Below are 17,708 nucleotides of genomic sequence, written 5' to 3' on the forward strand. Positions count from 1 at the left end.
ATTCATTAGTGCCTGCCAACATGTTCTCAATCTGGCTAATTGGACTATACTAGCTGGTCCATATCTCTGACACTTTAGCATGAGAATAACAAATGGCATGTCAACCTACCGTCACCCTCAGGGAAGGCAACTGTGTAAATGGAATTAGCTCACCCCCATTCATAGTTAAAACTCTAGCCATCAGAAATAATGTCATCCTACCCAACTTAGTGGGGAGGAGATGAGTTACTCGCAATAAGGCTGCCATTTGTCTGCTTGAAATTAGAGGTGGATGCAGGAAGTGATGGGGTAAATTCCTGCGGAGGCATGTGGGGTTTTGAACTTGGTGTGGAAAGATCTCTGGTGAGACCTCGGGCGGCTTCCCTCTGAACTGTCACGTGGGTAAGTTAGGCTGACTTCCTTTCGCCTCCTTTGGTGTCCTAGAGTGTCTACTCTCAAGGAGGCTTCTTTGCCTCTCTAATTGTCAAGGCCTTGCGGCTAGTAGCCTCGTTTAATTAACCTCTGTGCTCCTCTCATCTGGTCTGGACTCAGGTCAGTCTCTCTCTCTCTCTCTCTCTCTCTCTCTTTCCCTACCTTCAACCTTCCTAATTGTAAATAAACTTCCATAAAGCCATCCTGACTTGGCTCTATTTTAATTGTGGAATTGAGCTAATCGATTCCTGGCGACCATATCTTAAATATAAATATCTAATTTCCCCTCTTACACAAGCCCACTGAGTTGAGACTGCCAGGCACTCTGAAGGAGACAGGAGAGATAGCATGGTGTAGGCAAGTCAAGCCACTTCCAAACTCCTTGGCTGCTCCCTTAGCCTAAATCGCAGATGGAGGCAAGAGCAGAATCCTGAGCCCCAGAGATCCCTATCATGCCCAACCCAAACCAAGAGCCCTCACCCACCCCAATTTAGCAGCCATCCCCCAAGGAACCAAGCCTTATGGAGAGAAGAGAGAGCTATTTCCTCAGTGGCTCACAGCTGCCCAGCCAAGCCCAGCAAAACAAAGTTCTTCTCACCAAAGTCCTTGGCACTCTCCAATGGTCCTACTATCAGAATGAATATGGTTCTCTCAGTGGAAATGACACTAACAAAGGGACCTTACCATCTGCTTGCATAAAAGTTTTCCGTAACACTTTAAGCCACTCTGGGCTTTCTCCTCTATTAGAACACAAGTTCCTGGAAAACAAGGACTGTCTTGCTTTTCTATTTGTATCCCCACCACTTGGGACTTGGAACAATAAATAAGTACAAACTGAAGCACAATGGATAGAGTGCTGCATCCAGCATCAGGAAGACCCCAAGTTCAAATGTGGCCTCAGACACTTACCAGTTGTGTGATCCTAGGCAAGTCCCTTCACCTCATCTGTAAAATGGGGATAAAAATAGCATCTGCATCTACCTCCTAAGGCTACATAAAGTTACTATGAGGCTCCAAAGAGATAATGATTGTAAATCATTATGTGTCTGGCACATAGTAGGTGCTATAGAAAAGCTTAAATTATTTGTTCTACACTTAATAAGTGCTTTTTAATTTCTTTACTAAAAATTTAATCAAGTTTTCTCTACAACATTCCCCTTTTCTATAAGTATTAGGTTATGAAAAAGTTTGAAACCTGCTAAAATTGGTAGAAATGTAAAACGTTTTTACAATAAAAAAAAGTTTCCATTTGTTTAATTGTATACTGAAAGAAATGGAAAGCAGCTCAAATATAATTCCATTCCAAGTACAACCCATGAAACAGATATGGGAGAACCTGGGTCTGTACAGCTTTACCTGTAAGTGAATAACAAATAAATGGTCCTCATTGAAGGAGTAATTAAAAAAAAGACCCAAAACCATAATGAAATGGAATGAATATAACTCCCCAAACCACTCACACCACAAACTTCCACAATGGTAATCAATCCAAAGCAGATGGGGAAAAGAAATATTTTAAATTAAGGAAAAATTGGTCAAAACCACACTTCTGAGGTAACAGAAAATTTTTGTAAAAGCTGCTATAAGTCCCTTCTTCTCCCTGGGCTTCATTTACTAAAGAGAAAACATTTACTAAAGAGAAAACATATGAATCCACTACTATCCAATGGTTTCTAAGTTATTATATAGGCCCCCAAAAAACAAGAGACATAACAATGTCTTTTTTCTATCTCATCCCTTCAAGTTAAATTAAGTTAGAGCATAATACAACTACATTTTTTAAGCTGGAACCTACAATGCTAAGGAAAAAGAATGAAACCAAGTCTCTAGAAAGTCAGCCAAGTCAAAAAGCTTTTCCTTATTACAAGGAAAGATTCATTGATGGTTTAACAGGAAATGACCGACATAAAAACAAAATAAAACTATTTTTAATGGAAAAAAGTTAGCCTCAAGTATTCCCTATCTCCCTTTCTAAAAGGCAACACTTACATCTTCAAGTGATGACCAGAACCCACCCACTGCCTCACTGGATCCACAAATGATCCTGTAAGTCAATTAATGTGACTAGTCTCATTTTACAGATGATGTGGTTTGAGCTAAGAAGTTAAGTGATTTGCTACGGTCAAAAAGCTAATAAGATAAGAAGATGTAGACAATGAATTCCAAATTATTTGTCAATTATATTTACATTGGGTTACCAAAAATTGACAGTCATAATGCTATTTAAATGGGAAATATTGTACTTCCTCTAATCTTAGTAATTATTTTTAAATAAGATGATTCACTGCCAGAGGTATTTCTCTGAAGAAATGTAATCCACACACCTGAGGTAATGAATCTGTTTTCCCCTCTTTAAAATGACTAGCAGAACCAAAAGCTTCAAGCTGTAAACTGATAAATCTATTACTTTCACAACATGTGTGTGTGAATTCATGTGTCCCAAACTTCCCCAACAACAAAAGGGGAAAGTGAGGTCAACAACTAAAAGATAAAAATAGTTATTCTTCTACCTTCACCAAATAAAAGAACGATTTAGTGCCTCAGTTGAAAAAAGAAACTCTTCAGTGAATGAAGATTGAAAATATCCATTTAATCAAAGGCAACTGAAATTAACCAATTTCTGAGTAATATGAAGCCATCTGTGATCCACAGACATACTCAATAATGGCACATCAACTTTCCTGTCTACTCTAAACATGTCCCCTAAAGGATCATCTGTACTTATGAAATTAAAAAAAAAAAAAAAAAAAAAGAACGAAGGCAGAGAAGCTGAAATGCAAAGAGGGGAGACGAGGAAGAATAACAGAAGCCTTATGAGGCATGGGAGCTCAAGGAGTTACAGTTTACTTTTCTTTTTGTAAATTCATCTGCTCTCAGGGCCTGGGGGAAAAAAAGAGGATCTGACTGGAAAAATAGAGAGGGACTGAGGAGGAAGAGTGGGAAAGGGCAACAGAACACAAAGCTAAACCCTGGCTTCTTCTCACACATACACAAAAAATCCCCAAAGGAATCTATTAAAAGGACCCAAGGAGGATGGCCTGCTTTGTGTTTAAAAGATCCAAGGACAAATAGGTTGCCTGCTTCAAGCAAGTAAAATCCCTGGAACCTGTCAACTTCCACACAAGAAACTTTCTTAAGCTGCTCCATTTATACTCAGAGATCTCTTGAAAGTACATTAACTGAACTTTTAGTTTACTCTCCCATTCCAACTAATAAGCATGCAGTACTCTCCTGATCTTTAATATTCCTAATAAGTTAAAAAACAAAATATCTAAATGTATATAAACAAGGACAGGTCCTCTGAAATTTGTGCAATTATTCCTAATTATAATTCATACAAATAGCTAACTTGGCAAAGTATTTTATATCTACTAATTTCTCTCAGTCTTACAATAACTTTGCAAGGTCAGTTCTATGATTATCTCCCATTTATCATTAACTTAACAAATAGCATAGAAGAGATTATCAAGAGCCCTGGAGGCTAAGCTTAGCCATAGGGAGTGTCACAAACTGTCAGAGAACTGAGGGACACTTGGGAGCGAGGTCAGGTCTCACCTTCCAAAGACAACAAAGTTCTCCCACAAATGCCCAAACCAGAATCCTAGGTTGGATGGACCTAAGCCTAGCCTCATGGCCCTCCTGTGTCTTCTTCTGTAGGACACTGGTGATGGCCCAAGGCAGCATGGCTTCGCTGACCTTGAAACTACACAAAACCATGGCATCTCCCTAGAACAGTGATGGCAAATCTTTTAGAGATAGAGTGCCAGGTCCTGCCTTACCCCACCAGACTGAGTAACGTGCCCACCCACCCCCATTGTCCCACATGGGGGAGGAAGGAAGCGCTTCCATTTGGGCTGCTGGGTGGAGGGGCAGGCAAAGTAAGGAATGTCCTCAGCAACTGTAGAGAGGGGAAAGGCGAGTGGTCCAAGTGCTCTGCTCCCCTCCAGCTCTGCTTCCTGTGAACTGCTCACCTTACCAGCTGTGTACTCCCATTGGAGTGCTAGGCAGAGGAGTGGGTGATGTGAAAAAATGTCATTAGGCTTGGTGGAGCCCTAGGGAGCAGCTCTGCCTGAGTCCCTCTGTCTTTCTAGTAACAAACTCTGGGGGAGAAAGGAAGAGGGTGACCGCATGCCCACAGAGAACACTCTGCATGCCATCTTTGGCACCCATGCCTCTGGCTCACCATCAATGCCCAAGAACTTGCATGGTAGTCATTTTCTACCTAACATTCCTTTTCAGTTTATAATGCTGCAATAACTAACCTGTTATCAAAATGTACACAGTAAAAAAGAATTGGATTCCTTTCAGTCCTTTAACCAAAACTTGCTTTTTGCTCAGGCCATTTCCCCACCAGAATAGAGAGCATCCCGAGCCTCAGAACTCACCTGTCCGCCTCTTTGTCTTCAGGCAGCAGGGGAGGAAATGGCAAAGGGGGTAATGTGGAGGTCACCAGCGGCCCATGATGCTCCTTCTCCTTGGTGCTGCCTAAGCTCGGAGTGCGAGGTTTGCTTTTTTCTTTCAGCACCCCGGACTCCTCCTTCACAGCAGCAGCAACAGCTGGCTGACCCTCTTTGCCCACCACAATGCCTTTCTTGGTGGCTTTGTCCACAATCAAGTTATTTTCCACCTTTGCCACCTGCAGAGCAGGCTTCGCTTTTGCCTTGTCATTTTTCAGAGTCCCGCCACTGGTGGGAGAAGGTGTGTGTTCAGCCTTGAGCTTTTTCAACTCCTTCACATGGTTGGCTTGAGGCGCGCTGCCTGCACCTGCAGGATCTGTGCTCCCCACTTTGGTTGGAGTCGAGGTGTTGGACGCTTTGGCGTGAGCTTTGGCTGCTTCTGCAGCCCTGGCTTTCTTGTTCTTGTTCAGCTCGGCAGCCAGGCTACTCTTGAGAGTCAGGGTGCTAGGAGAAATGCTAGAGTGCCGACTCCGGGACCTAGATAATCTATGCCTGCTGCGGGACCTCGAATGCCTAGATGAGTAAGGGCTTCTGCTTCGAGACTTGGCAGATCGTCTGCTTGAAAAACAGTAAAGATGACATTAGCAAATGGTCAGTTTTATGAGAATCAGAGGTACAGGGGAGGACTGAGAAGGAGGTGTTCAAACGCTATTTACTTCCCAACGTATGATTAACTAGTTACTGACTTAATTTAGGATTATTTTAAGACCAAGTGAACTCAAGTTCAACTGCCTTATTTCAAATGAGGGAAACTGAGGTCTATAAAGGTTTTAGTGCTGCACTAGCAGCAACAAAAACAACTGGATGAAGTACCCAGAGGAAATTGTTTAGAAAAGTCATTCAAACAGGGTTGCCTGGTTTTCCCAAAGTCCTCTGGACCATACTTGAGGAAACACAGGTAAGACCAGACTGGTAGTAACAGAATTCAGCAACAGCTGAAGCCAGACATCCACACCACGATCAAGTTCAGTTAGTCTGCCTTCTGGTGGACCAAATTCCCTCTCTAGGGAGCACCTCTTCTGGCCTTAGAGCACATACTGCATAGAAAATCTGACAGCTTAGTAAATCAGATACAGAAAAGAGAGGCTGAATTTTTACCAAATTATTACTCTACTGATAGCTAAAGCATTAACAATAATTAAGCATTTAATCACAGACAAATTATTAGAAAGTCAATATCAATCTTCATTTGTAAAATGTGTTCAGCATTTCCAAGTATTTTAAAAACCATTATTTATCTTATCCTTACAAAACCCTGGGAGACAATAAAGGCAGGTATTAATATACACATTTTAAAGATGCAAAAACTGAGGCATAAGGGACAAAAATAATTTGCCTAACATCATAAAAATTAATGGCAAAGCCAGAATTGTAAGTCCAGATCTTAGTCAAGGGTCTGAAACTAAGAAAGTGCTTAATTTGAAAGAATATCACTTTCAATTTGTAAGGGCAATCATACACATTAACTCAATTTATGCTCAAAAACAATTCCATGAGATGGAGGCAGGGCAAATATGAATCCTGTTCTATGCATAAAAAACCTAAGGCTCAGGGATATTAAAAGACTTACTCAGTATCACAGGAGTAGCAAAAGACAGAAGTGGAATGGTTTCACTACTGTCCTATACTCAAACTTGCTTCTATTTTCAAAGATGAATCTATTCAGACTAATATGCTTTTGAAGAAAATGACTAAGAAATATGGAAACTGATTATCATTAGAAAGCAAAGTCAATAACTAAACTACCTTATCCAAATTTATAGTTTAAAATATTACAGATTTTGCTGGCTTCTTCAAAACAACACTAAGACAGTTCTCATATCCTTTTAAAGGAATGGGTTTCATGCAACCCATATAGCAAGTTCTAAATGATAATATTCGCATTTGTGTCAAAGGTCATTAAAATGTAGCATTGACTTAAAAGTGATTAAAATGATTTTATTATTTTAAGGTTATCCATTTCTCTGACGTTTGACTTTAGATTGTATTTGTCCATTTATCTATCCTTCCCACTTTGTTTCCTCTTAATTAAATGAATTTAAATTAAAGCTTAAATGAAAGAATTTCCCCAAACAATAGCAGATTTATATTTATGAATCACCCAGAGTTTATTAAGTGTGTATTAATGTACCAAATATTGTGCTATGGAACCTGCAGAAGCATACATTTTAGTGGGGAAAAGAACACGTGTACAAATCTGGGTACATACAAATAAGTTAGTTCTAAACTGTCTAGGGCACTAGCATCTCAAAGTGTCTGGGAAAGCTTCCTGTAGAAGAGGCTACTTGGCCTGAGATTTGAAGGGAACAAGAGATTCTAAAAGGCAGAGGGGACATAAATGAAGAAATATGTACAAGGAACAATAAGGCCAGGCTGACTGGCCAACAGAATTCATGAAGGAAAGTGACCTTTATTGGTTGGAAAGGTTAATTGAGCTCAAGTTATACAAAGCTTTAAATGCCAAATAGAAAGGTTTCATTTTGACCCTATATGTAACAGGGAGGCAAGGGGATTACTAAGTAAGGGAGTGATAAAGGCAAGCTTGCACTTTAAACACATCACTTTGGCATCTGATTAAAACGATGGATGGAGTAAACTGGGAAGAAATCTAAGGAGGGAGGCAAATTAAAAGGCCAAGTTCAATAGTCAATAGTGGTTGCTGAGGGACTGGGGCCACGTTAGATGTGATCACTCCCAGGAGAATGGGGCTCCTGGATGCTGCCATAGGTGGAGATGGCCTGTCTGTTTGCAGGAGCAGAAATGCTTGTGGGCTCTGGTTGGAGCATCTGAGATCAATCACAAACTGGGGTTTGAGCAGGCAATTCAGGGACTACATCAGACCCTTGACTATAAAAACGGAAATAACTAAACAGGACCCAGGAAAAACAAAGACAAAAAAATCCTAATATACTCCAATACAGTAGGAACTTGGGAGTTCAGCAAAAAAAAAAAACCAATAATGAAGTTTATTGGACTGGCCACTAAAATTTAAAATAGAGAGGAAAACAAAGGAGAAAGAACTCAATTATTGGTAGCTAAAAGAGCTTTTGGGGAAGCTTAAAAAAGACATCTAAAACCAAATGAGAGAGATAGAAAAAGAAATAAAAATAAAAATAAATAAAAGCAATGCAAGAAAACCAAGAAAATTTTGAAAGAACAATTCTCCAAATGGAAAAAGAGATCCAATCACAGGAGAATATAATCTATTAAGAACTAGAATTGGACAAGGAAAAGCTAATGCTATCCTAAGACAACAAGAAAAAATAAAGCAAAATCTAATCACAAAAATAACTAATCTGGAAAATTGATCAAGGAAAGAAAAATATAAGAACAGTTGGACTCCTGAAAAGTTAAGATAAAAAAAGGGTTTAGATGCTATACTCAAAATCATCAAAGAAAACTGCCCTGAAGGGCTGGAGTAGAATATACTATATCTCTGCTGATACAAAGAAAGCAGGAGTAGAAACCATGATCTCTGACAAAGTTCAGGCTGAAATAGATATAATCAAAAGAGATAAACAGGGAAACTATATTATGTTAAAAGGTACCACAAAATATTACAATTTTAAATCTATATCCACCAAATGTTATGGCATCCAAATTTTTAAGGGAAAAATTAAATGAGTTACAGACAGAAACATTTAACAAAACTATAAGAATGGGGGAACTTTAATCTCCCCCCCCTCAGAACTAGATAAATCCAACCAAAAAATAAATAAGAAAGAAGTCAAGGCAATAAATGCAATCTCAGATAAGTTAAATATGATGGATATCTGGAAAGAGAAAAGAGTATATCTTGTTCTCAATGGTACAAAGCACCTTCACAAAAACTGACCAGATGTTGAGGCATGAATATATTATAGTTAAATGTAGAAAAGAAAAAATATTGCCTTCAATCTTCTCAAACCATAATGTAATAAAAATTGTATATAATAAGGGTCATGGAAACAAAACATAAAAAAACTAACTGGAGACCAAATAAATTAAGTAGTGGGTTAAAGAGCAAATTATTGAAACAACAATTTCATTAAAGAGAATGATGAGATAATATACCAAAATCTATGGGATACACCAAAGACAGGAATTAGAGGGAAATTTGAATCTCTAAATGCTTATGTTAATATAAGACAGGGGAAAAAAAGAGCAATGAAATGGAAATGCAATTTTTTAAAACTGGGAAAAGAACAACTAAAAAATCTCCAATTAAACACCAAATTAAGAATCGTAAAAATTAGAGGTGAAATCAATAAAATTAAAGGTAAAAACACTATTGGTTTAACAAATAAGTCTAGAAGTTGGTCTTACAAGAAAAAAAATTAACAAAATTGATAATCATTGGTTAATATAAAAAAAAGAAAAGAAAAGCAAATCACTAGCATTAAAGATGAAATGGGTGAATAAATCTCCAATGAAGATGAAATTAAAGTAATTATTAGGAATTATTGTTCAATTATATGAAAACAAATTTAACAATGAAAGCGAAATATAAGAATACTTATTATTAAGTACTTAAACTATTTTAGAAAAAGAAATTGCCTATGGCATAAATGAAATTCCTAAGAAAAAAGCATATGGATTTGCAAATGAATTCTACCAAACATTTAAGGATCAACTAATTCCAATATTAAACAAATTATCTGGAATCAGGTGATGAAGTTTTAGCCAAACTACTTTTATGAAGCAAATATGGTGCTGAAATCTAAACCAGGAAGAGCCAAAACAGAAAGAAAATCACTGACAATCTTATTAATGAATATAGATGCAAAAATCCTAAGCAAAATAACTAACTAGGTGACTACAACAATGTCACAAAAATAATGCACTGTGACCAAACAGAATTTATACCAGGAATTCAGGATGGTTTAATATAAGGAAAACTATCAACATAATTGATAATATAAATAACAATGTAATAAGAACCATATGATTATATCAATAGATGCAGAAAAAGCTTTTGACAACACCCATTCCTATGAAAATCACTGGAAATTATAGGTATAAATCAATTTTTTCTTAAAATTACACCAAAAAAACCTAAAACCATTAGCAATTATTATCTATAATAGGGAGAAACTAGAAGCCTTCCCAATAAGATCAGAGTGAAAACAAGGATACTTATTATCACCAATAATATTTAACATAATATTAATCAATGTAATCAGAATGGCAAAGAGGAATATATTAACTATATGTGTCTGCTGGTGACATCATAGTATATGTGGAAAATCCTAGAAATTCAATTAAAAAGGATATTAAATAAATCCACACAATTCATCAGCATTTTTACATTATAGTGGCAAAGTCCTTCAAGAAGAGATAGAAAGAAATACTACATTAAAATAACCATAGGTAAATAAAAGACCTGGGAGTGTACCTGCCAAAACAAACCCAGGAATTACATGAACATAATTATAAAACACTTTTTACACAATAAAGTCAGATCTAAGTAATTAGGAAAATATTAATTGTTCATGGGTAGGTGGAGGTAATATAATTAAAATAAAATTCCTACCTAAATTAATCTACCCATTCAATGTCATCCCAATTAAATTATCAAAAAAATTGTTTTATCGAGTTAGAAAAAACAGTAACATTTGGAAGAATAGAAGATAGCAAAGGGATTAATGGAGAATGAGCGATAAAGGAAGGTGGTCTACCAATATCAGACTTTAAATTGTATTATAAAGCAGTAAAACATTACAGTAATCTGGTATTTGACAAAATCATAGATCCAGGTTTGGGGAATAAAAAAATTCACTGTTTGGTAAAAATTGCTAGGATAAATGGAAACTAGTTTGGCAGTAACTATATATATATATATATATATATATATATATATATATATATATAGTCTAATATCTTACATCATCTACTAAGACAAAATCAAAATGGAAACATGATCTAGACATAAAAGAGATTCCATAAGTAAATAAGAACAACAGGTAGCATACTACATATTATGAATAGCAGAGGAGAGTACTATGAAATGTACTTTCATTATACTAAAATGAAAAGATTTTATACAAATAAATGTTGCCAAGATTAGAAAGAAAGCAGAAAATACAGAGAACTTTTATCAAATCTAAAAGAACTCTGTCAAAGAGCCATGCCCCAATTGATAAGATAAATGGGCAAAAGATAGGAACAGACAACTTTAGATGAAGAAATCAAAGTCATATATGGGCATATAAAAATGCTCTAAATCACTACTGATTAGAGAAATACAAACCAAAACAATTCTGAGATTTTAACTCATACCCACTAGCCTGGCTAAAATGATAAAAAGGCAAAGTGACAAAGGATATAGGAAAGGATATAGGAAAGGAAGGGATATAGGAAAACAGGGATACTAATACACTGTTGGCAGAGGTATGAAGTGATCTAACCATTTTGAAGAACAATTTGGAATGACACCCAGAGTTACAAAACTGTATATACTCTTAGACCCAGCAAATATTATTGCTGGGTCTGTTTTCCAAGGAAATCAGGGAAAGATGAAAAGAATCTATATGTTTCGAAATATCCATAACAGCTCTCTTTGAGGTAGCAAAAAAATTAAAAACTATGGGAATGTCCAATAATTGGGGAATGAATGAACAAATTGTGGTTTATGATTGTGATACAGTGAAATGAATAGAACCAGGAGAACATTATAGTCACAGAATTAATGATAGACTGTTACCCTCCAGAAAGTGAACAGAATGGTGAAATAAGAACATAATAATTTCTTGATGATATCTACTGTGATATGGGAAGAGGGCAGGGAGGACTGGGATACTTGTGGACAGGATTATGTAGAAATAATGAAAAGTAAGCTAAACATATTGGAGATTTATGATTTAATTTGTATACTATTTTCTTTTTCTTTGTATATAGAAATAAATGCTTATTGCATTTTATTTTTTTTTTTAAACCCTTAACTTCTGCGTATTGGCTCCTAGGTGGAAGAGTGGTAAGGGTGGGCAATGGGGGTCAAGTGACTTGCCCAGGGTCACACAGCTGGGAAGTGGCTGAGGCCGGGTTTGAACCTAGGACCTCCTGTCTCTAGGCCTGACTCTCACTCCACTGAGCTACCCAGCTGCCCCCTATTGCATTTGATTTTGTAAAATTTGGAATAATTAAAACAATGGGAAAAAATAAAACTTAAGGAATTTCTGAATCACTTTTTTCTTCCACAACATAAAACAAAAAATATTTAGGTTGTATATGTTAGGGATGCCAAGATCAAATGAAGTAACAAAATGAAAAAAAAAAAGACATTTCACAAATATTTTATTTTAAAAGTAAAATGCTTCAAGAACTTCATATTATATTTCTGAAGATACAAGTATATTTTGTATTTTGCTTCTCAGGCATGTTTTCATTTAGAATATGATCTCGTGGATCACATGTTTCTGATTTTTAAAATTTTTTTAAGAATATGAAAACTCGTTTCTGACACTGAAATAATTAAAAAAAAGATCTAGAAAATATTGTATTACAAACTAGTCCAACTAAATGCTTAGGTTCTGGTTTTAGAAAGAAGGATGGGTGAAGATCTTGATTAAGGTCACCTCAGAACACAGCAAAAAGCAGTGGAGGGAAGACTAGTCCATAAAAGGTAAAGCCACAGTCTGGGCCTGAGAGTGGGACCAATAAAGCAAACAGATGAGAGATGTGACAAAACTGAATGACAAACTCTTCACTGCTTGCAACAGAAGGGTCAGAAGTAGGATCAGGATGGTGGACTGAATGGGAGCCACTGAGAATAGTAAGGCTAGCTCCATAATGAGTCAGGAAAAGCAGCAGACCAGGGGCAGCTAAGGTGGCTCAAAGTAACCAGGCCTAGAGATAGGAGGACTTGCTTTCAAATTTGGCCTCAGACAGTTCCTAGCCCAGTGACTCCAGACTTGTGATAATGAGATTAAATCTTGCCCATTCTCAAATCTAATCACCAAAAGTGTAAACAACTCCACTTAACTCACAAGTTGGGAGGTCTGTGACCCACTTGTGCTAGAGTGAGTAAAGAATCAGAATTTACTGCCTTCTGGGCAGTCCTAAGAAAAGTGTCTGTTGTGATTGGGCACAGGAAGTAACACAAAAGAAGCCCCTTTAAAAGAGAGTGACAATTTCCTGTAGCTCTTCTTGTTTGTGACTTGGATCTGGAGGAGCCTTGACTAAGTGAGACCTTGGACTAGGTGAGACTGCTCTTAATCCCTCCCTTGGAATTACATGTGGTGAGTGTAAAGACTAAATCTTCCTGGATTCTGTGAAAGAATTCTTCCTCCTTTCAAGAGAGGACCAGAGACTGAAGCTTTTGCTTCATTCATACCCGGCCCTTGGGCCTAAGAGACTCTCAGCTCAGCCTTTTCCAATTAAGGACTAGTTAAATCTGCCTGGGTTGAGCCAGGGGCCGGAGCAAATTACTCAGTGTGTTAGATTACTTATCCTATCTTATTCTCTCTAATTTTCTTACTTTCTCTCTCTCATTTGTAAATAAACTTCCATAAAAGTCATTTTGACTTCAGGTTATTCTTTAATTGGGGACTGATAATTATTCAATTCCCTGGCAACCATACCTTTTAATATTCACCCAACCAAAACCCCTTTTTACCCCTTACAGGACAAGTCTCTGAACTTCAGCTGGGAAGGAGGGAGGGAGATGATACATTCAGTGCACAGGGACTGGAAGAAGGCTGAGACAGAGCCCAACCTAAGGGCTCACTTACTAGTGCTGTCTGCAACAATGAGAGCCATCTGTGAGCTCCATCATCCAGTTCTGGGTCACAGATCGGTACAGAGGGACATGGCAGCAATCTAGGGCCTTCACTGAGAAACTAGGGAAGGAATAAGCTCCTGCAATATAGCTGTGTGGCTCTAATCCCAGGGGCAGAGCTAGAGCTAGTTCTGATCCTTACATCTACCATGAGAGCCTATAGCAAAATGGGGCTAGCAGTTCGGTCTCCCAAAAGATGCAGAACTTCCAGGGGCTTTCAGTGATTAAGTCCAGCAGCAGGCACTGACCTTCACAGGGAATGACAAGCCAAAGTGGTCTGCCATTTTCTCCTACAGCTTACTTTACAGATGGGAAACTGAGGCAAAAGGTATTAAATGGCTTACTGAGGGTCACACAGTTTATAGGTGTCTGAAACTAAATATGAACTCAAGAGGATGTATTTCTGATTTCAAGCCCAGCACTCTACGTACTCTGCCACCTAGCTGACCTACTGAAGTATTTTTTTTAAAAACCCATAAGACATCAAGGAATCAATAAAACAAAGTCAAAAACCTGAAAATAAAGAAGAAAATGTGAAACATCTCATAGGAAAAATAGGCATATTTCAAGAAATCACAAATGAAAACTTCCCAGATATCTTAGAACCAAAAGGCAATATACAATTTGAAAAAATCCACTAGTTACCTCCTAAATGAAACCCCAGAATGAAAAAATTCCAAGGAATATTATAAGTAAAACCGCCATAAATAAAGAATTCAAGGAGACACAGACAAGATCACAGAAGACTGAACAGCTATCAGCTAGGTGACAATAAATAGAGTGCCAAGCTAGAGTCAGGAAAACCTGAGTTCAAATCCTGATTCAGACTCTAACTAGCAACATGACCCTGGGCAAGTCACTTCATCTCTTTCTACCTCATTTTCCACATCTGTAAGATGAAGATAATAACTTCTTTCCCAAGGTTGTTGTGAGAATCAAATGACAATAAATTGTAAAGCTCAATATAAATGTTAGCAATTATTATCATTGTTACATTCTTGTATGGGGAGATGATACAAGTAGCCTGATCCCCAGAGGTCAGAGAGGGAATCTAGTTAGACAAAAGATCTGGATATAATTCCATTATGTTTGGATGATGGCAAAAGAATGGAAAGGGTAGAAGAGAAGAAAGCACTGGCACAAGGGGGAAGGGAGAGGATAATAGGGAGAATTATTTCTCATAAATGTGATTATATGAGGAGAAGATAGTAGAGGGAGAGGGATGCAGGTATTGAGTCTCATTCTTATCTGAACTGTTTCAAGGACAGAAGAATACACATATACTCACAGTTAAGTACAAAATTACCTCTTACCCAACAGAGAAATAGAAGGGAAAGAGCTAAAGGGAAAGGAAGGGAAAAGGAAAATAAGAGAGAGGTAATTTAAGGGAGACGAGACGTTAGACAGAAGCAAAATAAAACTCTTTATGAGGCCACAGAGGGGAAAAAAGGAAAAACACAAGAGAAAGGGACAAAGGGAAATATACAATAGTAATCATAACTGTAAATGTGAATGGGATAAAACTCACCAATAAAAGGGAAGAGGATTAGCAGAATGGATTAGAAATCAGAATCCAAAAATATGTTCTTTACAAGTACATATGAAATAGATACACCAAGTTAAAATCAGAAAATTGGGCAGAATCTATTATACTTCAACTGAAGTAAAAAAGAAAAAAATGTCAGTGGCAATCATGATCTCAAAGTAAATACGACAGACCTAATTAAAAGAGATAAAGAAAGGAAACTACATTTTGATAAAAGGTACCATACCATAAACAAAGAATTCGTATCAATACTGAAAATATGTACCAATAGGCATAGCCTCTACCTGATCATGGAAAAGTTCAATGAGTTACAGAAGAAAATGGTAAAATTATAATATTAGAGAACCTCAATTTACCCCTCTCAGACCAGACCTAGATTAATGTAATCAAAAGTTGAGGACCTAAACAAAACTCTAGAAAAGTTAAAATATGTTAGACCTCTGAAGAACTACAAACAGGATTAGGAAACAGTATAGCCATTTCTCAGTCGTACAAGAACCCTAACAAAAACTGGGCACATAGAGTAGAATAACCTCACAAACAAATGCAGAAAAGTAGAAATATTACATTTCTCTTTTTACCAACAATAATGCATTAAAATTTTCATTCAAAAAAATGTCTGTAGGGGGCAGCTGGGTGGCTCAGTGGATTGAAAGCTAGGCCTAGAGACAGGATGTTCTAGCTTCAAATCTGGCTTCAGGCACTTCCTAGCTGTGTGACCCTGGGCAAGTCACTTGACCCCCATTGCCTAGCCCTTACCACTCTTCTGTCTTGGAGTCAATACATAGTATTGACTCCAAGACAGAAGGTAAGGGTTTAAAAAAAAAATGTCTTTAAAGGAAAGACTAAATTGGAAACTAATCTTAAAGACTATGTAGGTCAAAGAAAAATAAAAACAGAAACAATACCATTAAAGATAATGACAAGAAGAAGACAACACAGTAAAATCTGTGGAACTTTGGGAAAATGTTATGTCTAAATACTTTTATCAATAAAAAGGAGAAAGACTAGGTGAATAAATAGGCATACAACTAAAAAAACTTGAAAGCTAATGAATTTTTAATTCTAAATTAAACACCAAAATAAAAATCCTGAAAATTAAAGGCAAGGTGAACAAAATTGAAAGTTTAAAAAAAGTCCACTTTATTAATCAACAAAAATTGGAGCTGCTTTTTGTGGTAGCAAAGAATTGCCAAACTATAACATAGGGATAATCATCAATTGGGGAATGGCTAAGCTAGTTGTAAGCACATGATTGTGATGGAATACTACTGTGCTATAAGAAATGACAAGCAAGATGATTTTGGAATAATCTGGAAATTTTACATGAACTGATACAAAGTGAAGGGACCAGAATGAGAACAACAGTGTACAGTGATAGCATTTTTTTTGTAAATGAACTGTGAATGGAGTAATCCAAGACAATCCAAGAGACTCATGATGAAAAATGCCATTTGCCCTCCAACAAAAAACTGATGGAATCTGAAAAAACTGAATACAAACTGAAAACATTTCATATTTCACTTTCTTCTTTTTTGTTTTGTTTGAGATCTCTTCTACAAAATGACTAATATGGAAAAATGTTTCACATGATTGCACATGTAAAATCTATATAAGGTTTCTTACTATCTCACGAAGGGGAAAGGGTGTAAAAGAAGGTTGGAAAAGAATTTGTAACTCAAATTTTAAAAAATTATGAATGCTTAAAAATTGTTTTTACCTGTAACTGGAGGAAAATAAAATATTTTTAAAACTAGGAGCTGGTTTAAAAATAATCAGTTAGCTAATTTAAAAAAAGGAAACCAAATAACTAATATCAAAAATGGAAAAATTGAATTAATAACCAATGAGGAATAAAAGCAATTAAGTGTTATTTTGCTAGGTAGTTAGGTGGTATAGTAGACACAGCACCAGGCCTAGAGTTAGGAGGACCTGGGTTCAAATCTGACCTCAGACACTTCTTAGCTATGTGATCCTGGACAAATCACTTAACCTTATTTGCCTAGTATTTGTCCATCTGTCTTAAGAGTATTACTAAGAAAGTTATTTTGCCCAACAGTATGTCAATAAAACTAACAATCTAATTGAAATGAATATTTTTAAGAATAAGTTACCCAGATTAAAAAAAGGAAATCGAATACTTGAACAATCCTATCTTAGAAAAAAAAATAAATAAATCATAAATGAACTCCCAGAGGGAAAAATCCCAAGACCAGATGAATTTATTAATAAATTCTACAAAACATTTAAAGAACAATTCATTCCAATATTACATAAATCATGTGAAAAATTGGGAAAGGAGCCCTACCAAATTCCTGCTATGATACATATATGGTCTTGATAACTAAACCAAAGAGTGAAAACAAAGAAAACTAGATACTAAATTTTCTAATGAATATCAATGAAAAAAATTTCAATAAAGGGGCAGCTGGGTAGCTCAGTGGAGTGAGAGTCAGGCCTAGAGACAGGAGGTCCTAGGTTCAAACCCGGCCTCAGCCACTTCCCAGCTGTGTGACCCTGGGCAAGTCACTTGACCCCC

At 36.7% G+C, this 17,708-nt stretch overlaps 1 protein-coding gene across 1 annotated transcript in view; it reads right to left on the minus strand.

The window, feature by feature from the left end:
• CDK13 (cyclin dependent kinase 13) overlaps nucleotides 1–17,708 on the minus strand; it is a gene marked incomplete at its 5' end in the record, with an annotated part of 112,976 nt that overhangs the window by 75,423 nt on the left and 19,845 nt on the right. The window contains one exon of the mRNA XM_044675387.1: nucleotides 4,797–5,423. Coding sequence (XP_044531322.1) covers nucleotides 4,797–5,423 — 627 coding nt within the window. The remainder of the gene's footprint in view (nucleotides 1–4,796; nucleotides 5,424–17,708) is intronic.

Source organism: Gracilinanus agilis, chromosome 1, assembly GCF_016433145.1.
Source record: "Gracilinanus agilis isolate LMUSP501 chromosome 1, AgileGrace, whole genome shotgun sequence".
Lineage (NCBI taxonomy): Eukaryota > Metazoa > Chordata > Mammalia > Didelphimorphia > Didelphidae > Gracilinanus > Gracilinanus agilis.